The 18,262-nt window shown below is 36.7% G+C and overlaps 2 protein-coding genes across 4 annotated transcripts in view; one reads left to right on the plus strand and one right to left on the minus strand.

The window, feature by feature from the left end:
• Positions 1-3,172, plus strand: part of LOC137670562 (spermatogenesis-associated protein 7 homolog) — a 53,333-nt gene extending 50,161 nt beyond the window's left edge. For all 3 annotated transcript variants that reach the window (XM_068413479.1, XM_068413471.1, XM_068413488.1), the window contains one exon: positions 1,740-3,172. In XM_068413479.1, the coding sequence (XP_068269580.1) occupies positions 1,740-1,865 (126 nt within the window). In that variant the 3' untranslated portion in view covers positions 1,866-3,172. The remainder of the gene's footprint in view (positions 1-1,739) is intronic.
• A 1,649-nt stretch (positions 3,173-4,821) lies between these two features.
• The window catches only part of CENPF (centromere protein F), a 45,098-nt gene continuing 31,657 nt past the window's right edge, over positions 4,822-18,262 (minus strand). Inside the window, 9 exon segments of the mRNA XM_068413460.1 lie at positions 4,822-5,117; positions 7,616-7,809; positions 9,699-9,782; positions 9,785-10,174; positions 10,882-11,068; positions 12,510-12,668; positions 13,349-13,525; positions 14,593-14,745; positions 15,313-17,613. Of these exon segments, the coding sequence (XP_068269561.1) occupies positions 4,911-5,117; positions 7,616-7,809; positions 9,699-9,782; positions 9,785-10,174; positions 10,882-11,068; positions 12,510-12,668; positions 13,349-13,525; positions 14,593-14,745; positions 15,313-17,613 (3,852 nt within the window). The 3' untranslated portion in view covers positions 4,822-4,910.

Here is an 18,262-nt window from a genome sequence, read left to right on the forward strand (position 1 = left end):
CAAACCACAATTAATAATTTCCCACTCCCCTGTTTTGCCTCTAAAAAAAAAAAATCAGTAATCTGATGTGGATACACAGACTTAGTGAAAAAGGCAATCTTCCTTCACAGTATCAGACACATTTACACTGTGTTTCATGTGGTACTCAGCAGGTCATCTAAATAAAGGAACCCTGAAACACCATCCAGTACTGAGAGCAGATTCTCACTAAGCTTTCATCTGTTTAATTTATGAAGCACAGTAGCAGAAACGCAAAATACAGAAAGCTGCTGATATTTCTGTGCACCCATCAATCACCAGTGCATTCACCTAAGTATTTCAACAGCTGAATTGTGACTAGAGATCATTTGTCTGCTGTTAAAAAAGCTTCCAGGAAGACAAATAAAACAATGCAAAAAGCTAAGCACATTTAGCTATTTTATAGCTACATCCTATTTTTCTAAGTTTCATATAGTTTCTGAACTCTACATTGAAATAAGTGCTTGGGTATGTCTCTAAGTGTGTCAGAGAATATGCACACAGACATATAGATAAGAGGAGATATGCCTATCTCCTGTCACTGGAACTATAGGTATACTAGTCCATATTTTAAGCAAATCCACAACATTGCTTTTGAGTACTGCTATTGCAATGTGCTTTCACAGTAGTCCACCATGTATTCAGTTGTCAACATCTTTAAAAAGTTCAAACAGCTGTTTTCAATTACTGTTTTCTACAGAAATTACTGGCAGCCTTATTGTAATTTGTGGGTATTTAGGATAAGGTAGCAAAAGCAGAGGGAGATGGAGTCATTTTAAGGGTTAGACAGCTGAAATCTCAAACAGCAGGAACAAGGATCGGGCAGCTGAAACCAGTTCTGAGACAAATTTGGAGTGTTCTCACCACAGATGTAGCACCTGGGCCATGGAGTGACACTACTTTCCCTACCGTACAGAGTGTTTACATTGTTCAGCTATGTTTCCCTGTCTAAAAGGAACTCCTTTGCAATGTATAGCACAAAGAAAATCCCCATTTGATGTGTGTTGCGCTTTTCTCTGTCATCGCCTGTCATCAGGGTTTTAGGGCACTACAGGATTATTGTTCCATACGCATGCCTGAGACTAGGCAGATTGCGGTTCACCGCAGCTCCAGGTGGTATTTTTCTTGCTCTATTTGAAGTATATTAATTTTCATCAATTGTAGGGCACATCCACAAAATTAGTAAGCTGGATAGCAAGAACATGTTTCTTCTTTCAGCTCCATCCTTCCCTCCCAACCAGTTATCACGGGACTGGCAGACTCAGAAGAGTGATCCTTCTGTGAGCAAACAAACACTAGCGATGGCAGCGCTGTGCCCAAGAGCAGAACAGCAACACAATGCAGAGTATCTTCTGGAAGCTGATGCTTGAGAAAGTAGTATAGGCCCATGTTCAGTAAATGGCATTTCTCCTACTGAGGATTAATTTTAAAAAATGTTGTACAAACTCTACACAAATGGTTGTTGATTAGACTGTGGCTATGTCATGGGAAGCGCAGGGCTGTTTCAGACCTGCCACTTCGGTGCTGTTCCTGCGCTCAAGGCTTGGGGAACTCCTGAGGATCTCTGCAGCTGAGTGGACTGCAAGTCAGTGCAGGATCTGACCTGGGACCATTTTAGATTCTGACATATGAGAGATCAGTTCAAACGTTGGCCCTTAGTAATAATCTTGGAAGAGCAGCAGCCAAACAAATCTCCTTTTATGTTTTCCTTTCATTCCTAGGTACAAAGGAGAAGAATAGTTCAAAGCCTGAAGAAAGAGCTGAACATCACAAACCAACCAGACCCTTCCATCAGCTGTAAGGGCGCACAGCAAAAGGATGCCAGCATTCCTGCAACATGCTTTTAACCTACAACTCTGGGCATTTCAGAGAGCATTCAAAATTAGTTAGGACAGCAAACTAGATTCTACACCAATTACAGTGTAAACCTTGGGCAAACAGAAGAATGAAGAAGAGATCCAGCTAATGCATCTTCCCATGACGTAACACAGTATCACTATGGCAACAATCAGGTTAACACGCTAAGAACAATACCAGAGCACCAAAGATGGCATTTTTACAGGGATTTTCACAATCAGAATAGAAAGCCAGATGCAAACGTCCTTTCATTCATTACAAATAGCTGACACTGACAAAACACATCCTATACAATCCTCTTACTGGGAATTCTGATGAGGCATTTTGATTTTTTCCTACTGCACAATTGATTTACAGATAGGTTGGAAATTATGTTTTTGACACAGCTTTCAAAACCCTACTTGAATTGTGACCTGAAGTCTCATCAGTTTGCATTAGGATGTAGAATATTAAGCCCCATTTTCAAGTGATTTAGGTATTAATCTAAGGAACTTAAGATCTCTTGAAAATCTTAACCTATATTAGCTCATATGCCAAAAAGCTAAGATTAGCTAGTACTACAATACATACCAGTTACTGAAAAGTAACAGGCATTGTAACCTTTCAAAATGCAAACATTTCACACTTACCGAAATCTAAAGGCTTATAAAATACAAACATGGCCAGGTTGGAAAATATGTAATTACTAAAGCCTCAATCCTTTCTTTTAGTGATGATATTTACTTACTTCATTATAACATACTTGTTTAAATTTGTCTGGTTAAGATCAGACAGCTTTCTAAAGATAGATGTTTTTTCCACACTCTTCTCCAAGTGGGACACTTTTCAAGGCATCAGATTAAAATAGAAAAACAATGATTGGGATAAATAAAACACACCAGTTTTGTTTGTATTTTTTTCTATTGTCCACTACCAATGCATTTTCACACTCTTGCTTTTACCTGAGGAGAGTTAATTTTTTAAAAAATTGCTACAATTCCAGACATGAACCTAAATAATTTGAAGATACAAAACCTTATCTGAAATATTTTAACTTTTATGAGCAGCTTTGTTGGTATACTGACAGAAGATGAGGCAATCAAAGTGCATCCTTTAAGATGGGCCTCTTCCAGTCTCCCTGGAAGATGGCTCTAGGCATAGTGCCACAAGGACTGTTTTAATAACCTAATACTTGAGTTAACAAACAACTAGAGATGTTTAAGAAAAAGCCACAAGATCTACTGATCCGACCCCAATCATAGGTATATCTAGTTACTGAAGGATAGCTTGTATATAAAGTTTTTGTTAATTGGAATTATATGGAAGATTTTGGTTTGTGTTATTCTGTTAGACTTGAGACAAATGCTGAATTTCTTTGAAGGTCTTTCAGTTAGACTGATGAGTAGATTATTTGTTCTCATAAACTGCGTCCTAATGGAAAATGCTGTAAGCAAGGCAGCGTAATGGTGTGTATGCATATGTAAAAGAGAAAAACACTGCTTTGAGTGTAAAACTAACTCAACTTCAAGTAGAATCTTATCTTTGTATTATTAGAGAAGCACTTGTTATACTTTGAAAGTTCAACTTGGAACAAAAGTATTGTCTTTTTTTTTTAAGTTAAGGAATCTTTTTCAAGGAGTAGAAAATATTATTACCCACCTTTGTTGAAAGAAGAAACAACATCTTTCTGATAGAAGAATAACATGAAAATGCCTCTCTGCTGTGCAACTTGGAGTCTTAGGGCACTACTGCTCATGTACAGGAGCTTGATTTTCCTAATACCTGGCCTGGGCAGGCAAGCATAAACAATATGAATTATTGGAAAGTAACTTCCGTTCAGCTGGATAATGACTGATTTAGTTGATGTCGCCCTTTTCGCTTGCACAGAATTGCTCTGCACTACTCAGCAAGTCCAATTAGACCTTTGAAATCCACTAATACAGCTTGTTATGAGCTTATTTATAATGAATCATCCTACATTCAAGTGCACTATCATGAACTAGATGGAGTTATTTTCTTATATTGATGATACCAGAATCTTAAATGGTATTTCCAGGTGAGTTACCTCCTTCTGGGATCTCAAATAGGATTTTTCTTGAATGAAAAGAGGCTAACTCGGGCATTCTATGTAGATGTTTCTTGGCATGTGGCCATTTCTCCAACACATCCACTCTTATTACGTCAGGTACAAGTCTGCAACGATTTTGGTATAAAGTGACACATTTGAGGTCAAGCATTGTCAGGGTGATGGGTGGCCTGCAGGGAATCAGCAGACAGCCATTATTGGTAGAGCGAGCAGTTTGTTATGGTGTCCTTTCTGGTCAGGTACATTGTGACCACTCCCAGCTTGCTGAGGATTACTGGCTGGCCAAGAGCCATTTTGCAGAGGTGAAAGATTAACATTGTAAGACCTTTGGCTATGGTCAAAGCCAGTGCATACTGCGAAGTACAAAGAGATGGATTGGCAGATGCTTAGTTTCAGGGAAAACAGACGGTCCTTTCTGGGTGTGTTCGGATCACTTCTCATCCCCCTTGCATAATGTTATGCCATCAGGAGGAACGGATACCAACACACAGCGTGCTGGGTGCAGCTTATATCTGGTTTTATATTTGGTTTTGAACAGTGAAGTCACTGCTTCATTTTGAATCACCCAACAGTGTATGCCTCATTTTTCCTGGAGCCCAATATTTTTAGAGATACTTACGTGAGTTTAGTTTCCATTTGTAAATCAGCCTTCAGTACACAGAAAAAACTGCAACAATGAACTACACGGCAACATGTAGTCTGCTTTTTCCATGGTTTAATTTTTTAACAGATTTATGAAGAATTACTTACAGAAAATCCTACAAATGAATTATATGTTTCTTCACTATCATTCCACAAGTTTGAGTGACTATTGGTATTAGTAAATATTCAAGAACAAGCTCTGCAGAACCCATATATTGTTAATCATTGGATAAGAGAAAATGGTGCCCTCCATATAGTTCTGATATTTTTTTCACAAACTGGTTTTTGATTGTCGGTTATTCTGAGTTGTGATTAAGTCCACATAGATTTACTGCACCTTACAATTTTCTTTTTGCTCATCTTGCTCAGGTAGTCCTTGTTCATTTAGAGAATTTCTGTCTTTGTGCATCATACAACTCTCGCTAGTATTATCAGAGACATTTTTTGTGGATTGCTTATACAGGCAAAGTGGTGACCTTGAAGCAGATTTCACTGGTGGAAAAGCTGTTACTGCTTGAGGCTGTTCATCATTTACCTGTAACACAAACAAAAATGTCCTGTTTTACTGGTAATGGAAAACCATATTAGCTTTCTGCAGTAGATCAAAAGACTCACTGCAAAAGACTAAATACTGTCAATTTGAAAAAAACATATACATACATATTGAGAACAGAAAAAAAAACATTTTGAAGACACCTTTCACTTTGAATATACAATACAATGAGACTTGGTATCAGTCAGTTTGGTGTGGTATAAGATGGAATAATCTGCTACACAGCTGGCAAGCTATTTGCTAGGAGCAGAAAAAAGCTAAACCAGGAACAGACAGTACTTTATCTGTTTACTAAGGCACCAGGTATTGTGTACTGAGATCTGCATTTCATTTTTCCTGTACGTATTCTGCAAACATAAAACACAGTTGTCACTTTTTTTGCTGACTTCTGGACAGAAACCACTGCTTTCATGTTTTAACTCATGTGCAGTCAAAGCATTCAATTTGAATCCTACATTAAATTCACATAGGAAAGTGAATAAATTTGCATAAGAAAATGACAGGGCACATTTTAAACACCTTGAGAAATTTGCAACAGTTTGAAACTGGGTGTCTGAAATAAAGTACATATAAGTACTGGTCAAAGAGAAGGAAACAAGGCTTAGTTCACTTTTAAAATAAGACACACCATTTACTGTACTAATATAAAGCATGAAACAACATGGTTCGGTGTTTTCAACAAATGATGAAACATTACTATGGACAATTCCTCCAGAAATTCCCAGATGTATGTCATCTTGAAATAAAACACACACATATATCCAGTAGTGTTCAAGAGAGAAGGGCTCAAATTCCTGGAAGTGATGACATTGCATATTTACATTTGGGGGAAAAAACAACTCTGAAGTCTTAATTTCTCCTATATAGTTGAAGGTAAGGCATAGCCTGTCCTTAGACCTAGACAATACAAGCTTAGGCAAAGAGAAGGACTGTTTGGGAAATCCCTCCCCCAGTTAAATTAAAAACAATTTATTACTGATTACTTGTTATTCTCTGTAACCTTGATTACGGTCAGCGAGAGTCTACAACAAGCTTACACCATGCTGGCAAGTGATTACTATGCAACTTTCTCCTGCCAAGGCTTCCATTCTTTTTTGCACTATTGAGTTTCTTTACAAGCCAGACCCTCCATTTGTTTATAAAGTTACAGGAAAACATACATAAATGAGAGTAAATAAAATTTATTGACATCACTTAATGAAAGAGTAATAAAACACAGACCTCCAGGCAACATCTGTAAGAAGCAGAAAATTTTGGCAAGTAGGGTAATTAACCGTTGAAACAACATACGCGAATTCAGTGGATTCACTCTCACTTCAAAATACAGATTTCCTATTGCAATAACTCAAAACAAATTATGGCTCTGATCTGACTTGTCTTCCCAATGGTGTTTTCTGGCCTCAAAACCTATACATCCACTAACCTATGTGGCTCCTGCCTTTCTTTTGGTATCTTGCCAACATACTTTATGTGCTAACACAAAATAACTGCATTAAAAAAAAAAACAACAAAATAAAAGTTGTACTTTTGCTTTCTGGCTTCACTTTTGGTTGTGCAGCATACTCCACTGAATGCTAAGAGAATGCTTTTGTGTAACCTGGCAAACTGACTTATTTTATCTACTGGCATATTTCTATGTAGCCCTCATGTAAAGAAGTATCAATAGGTAATAACTATTGTCTTATTGCTTAGCTTGAGATAGCATGGTTAAAAAATTTGGAGGATTTTTCAGACAAGAAAAGGTTTATTTCTATCCTGAAGCTGGAACATTTTTCTATAATCTGCATCAGCTTAGAAAGAACACCTTTTTCTGATGTACTGTGAAACACTCAGCAATGTGTCATATTATTGAAAACACTTGCAAAGTTAATGTAAACTTCAGTTACTAAACTTTTTTTAATAAAAATAAGCTTTCAAAACCTAACTCTGTAGTATTTATTTGTTTTGATAACCTTAAAGTCTGGTAAATACTAACATTAAAGTCTAGTTTTTTACCATCTAAGTGTTCTCTATTTACATGTTCAACAGCCTCTCAAATATCTGTAGTTATTTTATAGCATCTTGAATCTGTAATTCCAAGAGAAGTTGCTAGCAGAAAACTTTAAGCCTCAACTCAGACTCCCAGAGGTTAATTCTTTTGCTATTTACTTTTTCTGAAACCTAAGAAACCACAGTATAAGGAATATCTGCTCTTTAATATCCTTTATAAAAAACTGAAAATGTACCTGTCTTTAATTTACATTTCTCAGTGGTTTCCCTAAGAAGACACAAACTACATCACAGGAGCAATTTGAGATTGCTAGCATGGTCAAGACCTCTGTCACATTTTAGCGATTCAGTATTTATGATCTTCACTGTATTGCTGAGAAACGTAAAGAATGATGGTATGTCCTCAAACTTACTTGGCAAGATGAATCCATTTTTGAATGTATTAGTTTTCCGTATGGCTTTCATACCCAGTCAAATTTTTTTAAAGTTACCTTTTGTGGTTTGCTGCCACCAGGTGTCGAACAGGAGTGCTCACCAAGATTATCTGGTCTGCATTTTCGTACATCTTGTGTAGGCAAAGGTGATTTCTCGCTTGGGGAAGCCAGATGGGGACTGGTTCTTAGATGTAGGGTTGTTCCACGTAAAATGTAAGGGCTAACCTTTTCAGTGGGGATATCACCAAATCCTGAAAAATAAACAGCTTCTATTAAAAACAGCTAAATAAGTTAGACTTTCCAAAATGGATCTTCTCTTTTTTCATGACGGGGATAAAATAGCTGATTAAAATAAATAATTCTTTCTATTGAAGAAAATGGATCAAAAAGATTGCTGAACAGATCTTGTGTATTCCAAAATTCATATGCAAGCCCTGGAAATTATAGACAAAGTGCAACAGTAATTCTATAGCAAAGTTTTTCAAACAAGTGTTTGGTCTTTTTCTTTACAGGTACATTATTACCCGTAGGATAATTTCAGTCTGAAAACATGTACTGGCTTTACTAGAATTCAATCAGCACACAATACTGTGACATGATATTCTTGATTTTTCATATTTTTCTCTGCATATAGTGTTACAGATTGTCTATTATCTCTCTATTTAGCCTAGAAGTCAAACATTAACTGGCACATATGTCCTCAGAACCAGTTTATTTCCAGAAAAATAATAATGCAAGTAAGAAAATAAAATGCAAATAACATGTAGACTAAGAAATCCTGACTTCTGGGAGTCATCACCGAAGCTAAGGCGATTCAGTATCTCTGTGGCTTGTTCTTTAATGATTGCAATTGCATTTATTATAAAGGGGTACTTAACAGGTAGTTGAATGTACAACATATTTTTTAAGCCCTGATTTGTGCAATCTTCTCAGTTACTTTCTGCTACAGTGAACCCTTATATGGAATATCAGGCTACCTAATTTCATTGCATTCATAGCAGAATGAAACAACTCTCATGAAGATGTTAGTATATTACTGCTGCGGGCAAGACAGTTTCAATTCAGGGAATTTTAATCGATTTAATGTATTGCCAATTAACACCCTTTTAATTACTGATTCTGGTACTGAAAGAAATAAAAACACACAAATAAGCAAACACTTGGGGAAAACACCTCAGCTTCCCTCCAGTTCCAGATGGGGATGCAAGGAGATGGGTGTCAGATCCTGCTCCTTGTTTTTAACTCAATTGCTCAAGCATGGAGGAACCCACTGGCTGTAGTCCCTCTGGGGTCATACCTCCTCAGTCTTATCTCAGCCTGCCTTGGGCTGCCCTCCAGTTCCTGCTCAGGCCACCCCACCCTCAGCCCCATGCCCTGCTCAGTATGGTAACTTTGCTTCAGCATTACTCCTGTCTCTTCAGCCCCAGCATTGTTTTTCCTTCATCTCAGCATCTACCACCCTTTCTTACTCACGTTTTCAGAGAGATGTGACAAATGCATCTGACTAGTTCCATTTTGGCACATGGTTTTCTCCTTTGGAGCCAGCTGAACCTGACCATGTCCAGCATGGGGCAGCCCTGACTTCCTTCCTCAGAGTCCCCCTGCAGCCCTCACCACCAACCACTTGCCAGTCAGACCCTGCACAGCTACTAACTGCCTCTTTGACCTCATAAGGAGTAATACTGAAGGAACTGCAGGGCTATGGAGGGAGCAAACATGACTCCATCACAGCATGGTACTTTAGTGCTCCAATCTTGAGGCCTTTAAGCTTAGATTCACTCCACATCTATTCTCCTGTAAGTTTCAGTGAATGGTTCAAATAGTGCTTTTAAATGACTAGAGCAAGTCTTCTGTCAGCAAAACTTTGTTGCTGTTATATATCATATGCTTAGCCTCTCATACATGCATCACAAGTAATTGCAAAGTTGTGACTGACAAAGATGTGACACCCCAGGTCCAAAAACACTAACTTGGCACTAACTGGCACATCCCCAACTGACTACTTTCACCTTCCATTGTCACCAAAAATGTTTGCATAGTCACCTACTTACTCAGAGTAAAACTAATTCAGCAAAACAAGAGAAAAAAAAACACCTGCTATGCTCAGAGAATGTTTGCCTTTATAGAACACTATAAATACCTTTTTTCACTACTTCTGGAAGCCCTTCTTGCTCACCGTCTGTGTTCTCCTGACCCAGCAGATTTTGACAGATATCATCCTTCTTTTTTTTTTGGATGAAGTCTCTGGCACAGGGGATCTTGGTTCTTCATTATCTTTCCTGTTGTCTTCGTATCTCTGCCTTTTACTTGAAAGCTTAGTAGTATCTTCATCTGACCTCATCTCTTTGACAGACTGATAGCTCACTGTTAATGAGTTATCCAAATTCAGCAAAGGAGTGCTGACAGCATCACTTGTTGGCTGTTTCAGCTGAGCACTCAACAAACTGACTTGTGTTTTTAGCATCTCATTTGTTTCCTCTAGTTTATAATATTTAACAATTAGAGAGCAGTATTTCTCCAAGTTCTCATTTGCTTCTCTGGTTTTCACTTCTGTAGATTCCTGTAATTCTTCCAGTTTTAACTTCAGCTCTTCTGTAATGGCATTCTCATTGGCACCTTTCAAAGCAAAATATCATTATTCATATAACTGACATAAAAAAAAAGATGCATATATAAGAATTTATAATGCAATGGTCACACATCTTTTAATTAATTATACATGTTCTATAACTGTGCAACTACAAAAAAAAAAGTGACAGTGTATAACAAAATCAGTAATATGTCAGACATCATAATGTATTTGCTAAATAGAGAACAAACATGCAAAATTTGAAAAGAATCCTTGACCAGTGCATGGGCAAACATTTTCCCTATCATTTTGTAACTTCTGAACACTCCAGTTTGTACCCCTAACTTTCTTTAAGTGTCATTTACAATACAGTGCATCTCATGAGATAAGTCAAAATATAAAGAACAAAGCATGAGAATCAGAGGGGAAAGCTTGCTGGAAAACGAGAAAAGAACTCGTACGCAAACTTCAGTTATTAAGAAAAACACTCTCTTTCTTCCTTAAGTCACTTTTAACCACAAAAATGTAATACTTAAAAAACATATTCATAATCCAGAGTTGCCTCTGATACTTAAGAGAAAGAAGATGAACTAGATTTTGAAAATGTTTGACACATTTGCATTTGTACTTTCTTATACTAGTTAAGAACCATGCTCTGTATTAGAGCTGCATATGCAAATGGACATTTTAGGGAAAAAGAAAACTTTACAAACTTAATGCTAAGAAAGCATTAAGATTGAATCTAGATTGTTACCTTCTTTCTCACATTTTGACATAGTTAGATTTTTCTTCTTTAATAGTTCGTCACGTTCAACTAGTTGTTTCTGCAACATTTCCTTTTCCTGTTTCATCTGCTTACAGGATTTCATCCACAGCTGCACTTTACTGTGGGCAAATTCATTTTCCTTCTTCAGTTGAACTATAAGGTTAATATTATCAGCCTACAAAATAAGAAATGTAGTTATTACACCAGAAACATAATTCTTCCATTTAAACATTACAATGTCAAACGGAAGCTCAACTGTTATGCAATATTAGCTGTAGAGCATGGTTGTAATGTATACTTGTTTGCTTGTTTCTGTACAATCTCATTACAGCAGCTCCTTTACTGCAGGAAACATGAAAGTCCTCTTAACTAGATGGGTACATACAGGTGATTAACTCAGCAGTAAAAGAAGAATTCAAATACCAATAAGGGAGACTTGTTCTCTTCACATAATACCAACAAATTATGAATGTTCAGATTACTGATGTCAAGACTAGCAGCCTGTCTATGAGAAAGCTGTATGAACTCTGAGATAGTAGTCCTTCTTCCAGCTGTTATCACTTCATTGACATGGCATAAGAAAGTGCTGCTTTCCAGGTAACAGATTTCAAACCAATACTCTAAATTTTAAAGTGCGCTCTCCTAGTCTGAGTCTCCTTTATTCTTCTTTTCATCCCTAATGCATCTTATTACCACAGCTGCAGATAACCCAAGCTTGCTTTGCACTCTAAATTCCAGCTCAAAAGTACTATTCTGAGCAGCAGCAGATCCTTCTTTTCTACCCAGTTCCACTCTCCTGGGCTGCTCCCTGCTCATCTGGTCTGGTACTGACCTGTGTGCAAATACCACACAGTGAGAATAAAGAACTGTTGAGCAAGATGAATATATTGCAATTCAGTGTTTACTTGCAAGTAATTGAATTGAGTATGTTTCTTCAAGAGGCATTTAGAGAGATACTCATTCCCCAAGTGGGAGTACAAAGTGGGGGACCAAAAAAAAAAAAAGGTAGATGAGAAATGCAGGGGAAATTGATACCTGTGCTACCAGAAAGCAAACCGAGCACATGTAGAACTGTTCCCAGCTATCAGTTGTTCACAGTGTGTGGAGCTCATATTCTACTATCATTGAGAACAGTTCTGTCATTTAGAGAATTAGTTAATAATTGTCATGAGAATTCTATATAAAATGGAATTTCTAAACTCTCAAGAATCAAGAGCAATGTATCAAGACTAATGCTTAAGATAGAACCTTGTATCTTTTATCATCAAAGTAATTCACAAACAGAAAATAGAGGCACTGCAAAGTCTCTGTTAGTGTATTCTAACCATGTTACAACCTAGTTGCAATGTTCAGTGTAGACAATACACCGCTGTGTTTATTATCACATAAACCAATTCTAGGTGATCTCAGTCGTGGCACCCATCGCAGAATTTGTCTAATGTAGATGAATAGTAACAATGTTTCCTCCATGCTCTATATTCTTATTAGTGAAACAAAGGCTGTATCAAAGTCAAGCCAAAGCTCTGGAGCACTGGTTCCCAATCCTACGTTTATTTCACTACACGGTGCCTTGGGTCTCATACATAATTGGCAATGCTCACATATTTTTTTCTTACCTTAGTTTTTAGGAGTTCTCCTATGGTTTGATTAGTTTCTTTAAGGGAATTATTTAGTTCTTTATTTGACTTCAAATGCTCAATTTCCAACTTTTGTGAGCTGATAAAGTGCTCCAGCAAATTAATCTTCTCTTGACAGGCCTCAATTTCTACTTCATTCTAGCGAAAGAAAATGTGCCTAATTACTACGATACTAAAAAGGACATTGAGTTGTATTTTAAAGATGTACTTAAGAGCATATCACAGCCCACAGGAATTCCACAGTAAATTTGCTTGGTATGTTTTGAGTTTAAAACTGAAAGAGCAATTTTTCTCAAGTATACATGTTGAATATCAGAATCTTGCCTCCCAGAAGTCTGCCATTAGAAAGCCTTTATATTTTACTATAACTTGCTCTTGATTTATATTCACAAGAATGAAAATTATTAAGAAATAATTATAGTAAATTGTTTGCCTGTGTCCTACTGGCCTCAAGTACATATTCACAGACAGATATTTCTGCAGAAAAGATGATGGCTCTGTGTACAGCATGGCTGACAGATGCATTTCCAACAAATTTGCCTTTATATCCTAAAGTGGTTGATCTTTCTTCCCCATTCCTACCAAAACAACCATTTCCTGGACTAAAACATACTGTTGCTTTCCCTTTTTCAAATGTATAGTCCCAGGTAAATTATATGTACGCTTAACACTTACTGAGTTCCGAGGTATGTATATATTAGAGTTTGGAAATATTGTTAGCAAAAACAATTTCTTTTGCAATAGGATCAGCAAAATTATTAAGTACATACAATCTAATTCAAAACTCACAGCACCATTCTTCTCATTTTCTGTTTTACCTTTCGGTTTGCTTCTGTCAGAGCATCCTGATGCTTTTTCTCTGCTTGAAGTAGTTTGTCTTTGTATTCTGATATTTCTCTTTTCATTTCACTTTCTTTTTCTTGTAGTTCTTTCTGGACCATCTCCAGACTCTTAGTCAGTTCATTTTTTTCTGACATAGTTAGATGCAGCTGAATCTGTAAACAGTAATAGCACATTCTTTGGTATTTAGGATTTTCTCAATGGAGAAACAGTTGACCCACTAAACTATTTGACTTTACATCTGAAATGTTTTTGAATTTCCAAAAACAACTTGGTAAGAAAAAAGTATTTAACAGTGGCTAAACACACTGTAATCAAAGAATGGAACATCTGAACACAAAAGGCAGGATAGGAGGCAAAGGAGGGTCTTCTAAAAGGAACATTATGATCTGAGGGGTACGCCAAGTGCAAGTTTGCCAACACTGTTAAATCAAGCAGCACTGCCAAAATCAAAGCTTAACCTCTCCAAACATTGTTCCCTCTGAGAGTGACTTGAGAGGTCAAGGGTCACTTTCCTCACTCTCTTTAAGATGACAAAACTTTCTAAGCATTTTCATTTTGATCCACTTTTATAACTGTACTTTTTGGACGGCTGGCCTGTATTTCCATACAGGATTTCTGAAAGTTGCAGAAATCTCTTTTCCCACTCAAAATCCTCAACACCACAATAGAAACAAGACCCTGGTTATAAATTTTTGTAAATAATGTTACTAGGTCAGAAGACCACTTAACACATAATATTGTTCACAAATACAACCTACAGTGATCTAGATGGTAAAACAGCCTCTAATAACTAAATATGAGCAAATTAAAAATACTATAAAAATGTTTGTTCCTTGACTTTGTCCTGAAAGTACTTTAACACTATTGAAACACTGAAAGCAGTTTAGTTCTAAAACAAACTTGAGAAATGTTACATTTTTTTATCTAACATCCTCAGTCTGATGATTGAATGCCTATTGTAGAGAATTTCTTGGCACTGAAAGATTTCTAGATAACCACCTGTGGCCTTTATGCCAAGAACACATAGTTTCAATAGAAGGAAGAGGGAAAAACTACTAACTAATTCTATTTCAGAAGAGAACATTAAATTTTTGGAAATTTGGAAGCAAGAACCTCTGATACTGTACATTAGCACAGCTCCCTTGACCAACCTCCATGCATTTACTGTACTTGAGTATCTGGCCTTGAACACAGAAATGCAATATATGGAGTAACTAACTTTGTTCTTTTCTGAATGTTCTTGAATGAGTTGTATTTCTTCAGCAAACTTGTTTCTTTCTGTGGTAAATTCTTCCTCTAATTTGGAAATCTTCTGTTCAGTATCACTTAGCTTGACTTGCAGCTCCATATGACTTTCAGTCAGTTCATTTACCTGAAATTAAATTTTCCAGAATTATTTTCAATACATCTGTCATGACCTACAAAGAATTTTCTTATATGCAACAAGCAGTTTTTAAGATGGGTTATTTTATTCATATAGCTGGTCCAACTCAAAGCAAAAGTCACAACAGGCTAATGCTGTTTTCACATGGCAAGTGTCCAATTGTCATTTCACTTTCTTTTGAGCTCCCCAAGTACTTATTCTTGATATAAAAACTCACTCACCCAATACTAATTTCTCTTTCTTCTTTTTCTTCTATAAGAAAGAGGAAACTATCCTGCATTATTTGATTACTTAAACTTCTATGCTTACTTTCAAGCAACCTTCCCATTCATCCTACACAAAACAATGTCGTGCTTTCCAGCTCTGTAATTTCAATGAAAACTCATGATTACATTGAAAACATAATTTTAAAAATAGGATGCTTACTGTAAAAGTCTGAGGCTAAAGTTATTTTAAGATCTAATTTATTAAGGAAGTGGTAAGCCCAGAGGACACTTTATCCTCACTCCTAAAAAGGGAATTCTACCCCAACAGAAATGGCGGAAATGGTATTACCTTTTTAGATAAAGTGCTCTTTTCACAAAGTGTAGATTCCAGTTCCTTCTCAAGGTCCTTATAAGACACTTTTAGAACATTCAGGATATCTGGAAAGGTTTCATTATCAGAAAAACGTTGCTCCTTCAGCTTCAACTCAGCTATCAAATTCTGTAGCCTTTTTTTTTCCTGGTGCCAACATTCACGCTCACATTGCATGTGTGTCAGCTGTAAAGACAGCTCCTCTGTTTCTTTCACCTGTTTTTGAAGAGCACCATTTTCCTGCACCTTTTCATCAAGTTTTTGTTTATAATCCATCAATTCTTGAACAAGTACTTCCCTCGTTTGATCCAATTTGATATTTTCACTTTTTATTTCCTGACATTCTTGTAACAGAATTGTTTTATCTTTCTCAAGATGAGCCACCTGATTAATCAAGACTTGCTCTTTTGCTCTAGCATCTGCTCCCTCCTTGCAAGAAAACTCTAATTTCTCGCTTCTATCTTTGAGCTCAGATTTCAGCAATACCACAGTATTTTCAAACTCATTCTTGATTTGCATCTTTTCTTCCTCCTTTTCTTCTAACAGTTTTACTGTAGTCAAATTTGAAGACTCCAGTTCAAGGATTCTTTCTTGCTTTTCTTTCAAATCTTTAGTCAAACACTCTTTTTGTGAGGTGAGGACATCAATTTGTAAGTTAAAACATTTCAGCTTTTCAGTCATCTCTTCCATCTCCATTGTTAATGTTTCTGTCTCTGCTTTAGTAGTCTCTGACTGAACAATTGCATCTTCTAGATTTTTCTCTGACATCTCCAGTTCTCTTTCAAGCCTTTCTATTTTATCCAGAAGAGAGTCAGCTTTCCGTTCACTCTCCTTCAGCTTTTCAGCAACATGGTGTTTTTTCTTCTCATCAGATTCAATTTTTACTTTCAGCTTCTCAATTCCATACCGCATTTGGTCTACTTCTTTCTGTGCTGAGTTAAGTCTAGCAGCAAGTTCACCTTTTTCCATTAACAAGCCTTCCAAAGATCTAGAAAACTTTGAATTTTTCATTTCTGATGAACTTAATTTACTCTGCATCATTTCCAACTCTCTTACAAGCAGCTCTTTCTCCTTGTTCAAATGTGCTGCTTCGTTTTGGAGTTTTTCTTTTTCTAAGGCGAAAGACACAGCATCCTCTTCCAAACTTTGCAACTTCTGCAGAAGATGATCTTTTTCATTTGATAATTGATTTACATCAGATTTTGCAGCCCCAAGCAGATTTGTCTGTGGCCTCACTTCACCCTCTAACCTTGTAATGAATTCAGTAGAATCCACCGTCATTGACTCTAGCTTTTTTAATTTCTCTTGTAGCTTCTGATACTTCTGATCCAGTTCTTTTTTATTTTCAGACAAAACACTCAGTTCTTGGCCAATATGGTTTCTCTCAGCTGTGACTGAAACAAGGCGCTCTTGAAAGCTAGCAATAGTTTTCAGGTTAACTTCCCTCTCCCTTTCTAATTGCAGACATTTTGCCTGAAGCATTTCAATATCATTCTCTATGAACAAGGCATGGTTCTCAATATTATCTTGCTCAGATTTTGGCCTCCTCTGTTCATTTTCAGCTGCAAGAAATTGTTCGTGACAATCTCTCTTGGTCATTTCTACATCATTCAATGTATCTGCTGCATTAGACAATCTAACTTTATATATCTCCAGCTCAGACTTTACTTTCTCAGGTTCTTTTTCTAACGACACTACTCCAAGAGATAAGTGCTGCTTACTGACAGAGACTGAATCCAGTTTTTCCTTTATGTCACAGTTATCTTCCTTAACAACTACAGTAGCTTCCTTCAGTTCTGCAAAAGCTGAGCTCTTTGGAGTTAATTGTTCCTTCTGAAAGTTCAGCTCTGAGTTTAATTGTTCAACTTTCATTAGTAAATCAGCATGTTTATGGCTTTCTTCTATCTCACAGACCAGCTTCAAATTTTCAGCAGTTTGTTGTTTTGCCTCCTTCTGACACGTTTCAGTGGTTATTTGATTTTCAAAGAAATCCTCTGCATTCAAAAACATACTACTGTTGGAAAATGACAATGCACTGGCATGGTCCGAAGGGCTGGCTATTTTTCCTGACATATTTCCACACTCTTGTTCTCCAGAAATCATCTCAGTATGATCTTCCATTAATCTTGCTTCAGCAGTCTCGGTTACATTTTCACACACAGAGGTATCTCCTACAGCAATTTTCTCAACAGGGATTAGTTTAGGTTTATTGCTTTTCAGTGCTGAGTTTTCAATAGGCGCTCCCAATTGATAAGGACTATTGTTTTCTTGTTCAGTGTTCTGCAAGGGTTAAGAATCAATCCGTTAAAAAAAAGGAAAAGAAAAAGAATATATATATAAGAAAAAACCAAGGTGAGCTTTAAAAGTTTTCTTAAACTAGTAAAGCTCCTCCTCTTACGCAAAATAAACAGATAGCATCCTTCTCTACTTCAGAATCTGCTTTCTTATGGAAAGGATTTACACTTATTTATACACACATGCATCTTTGGCCAAAAGGTTTTAAAGATACTGAGAGAGAAATTTCAGTCAAATTTACTGAAAGACTAAGTGCAAAGATATCATATGCCTCCATATTTTGGGAAAATGGGTGTCTACGTGACAAAATGAAAAATTATTAGTATCGCTAATGGGGTAAAGGTTTACTGCTCACCTTCTATTAGACACCAGAGAATCTTTAAGGGACAGAAGCCCAAATCCTCAACCAACCTCTTTTCCGAATTACCACTGTCTGTCAGAGCTGGGCTTACATTTGGCGCCACCTGATGCTCTCATGTGAAATATGATATTTGACTATTTGAAATAATAAAAATGAGTAACTTCAAAACCTGAGGACTCCAACAAAGAACAGGCAGCACCTGAATTATCTGTATTGAGTACTTAATTTTAACAAAACTCCAGCTATGTATGGTAATGAACAGTATTTCTTTCT

Source organism: Nyctibius grandis, chromosome 1 (assembly GCF_013368605.1).
Source record: "Nyctibius grandis isolate bNycGra1 chromosome 1, bNycGra1.pri, whole genome shotgun sequence".
Taxonomy (NCBI): Eukaryota; Metazoa; Chordata; class Aves; order Nyctibiiformes; family Nyctibiidae; genus Nyctibius; species Nyctibius grandis.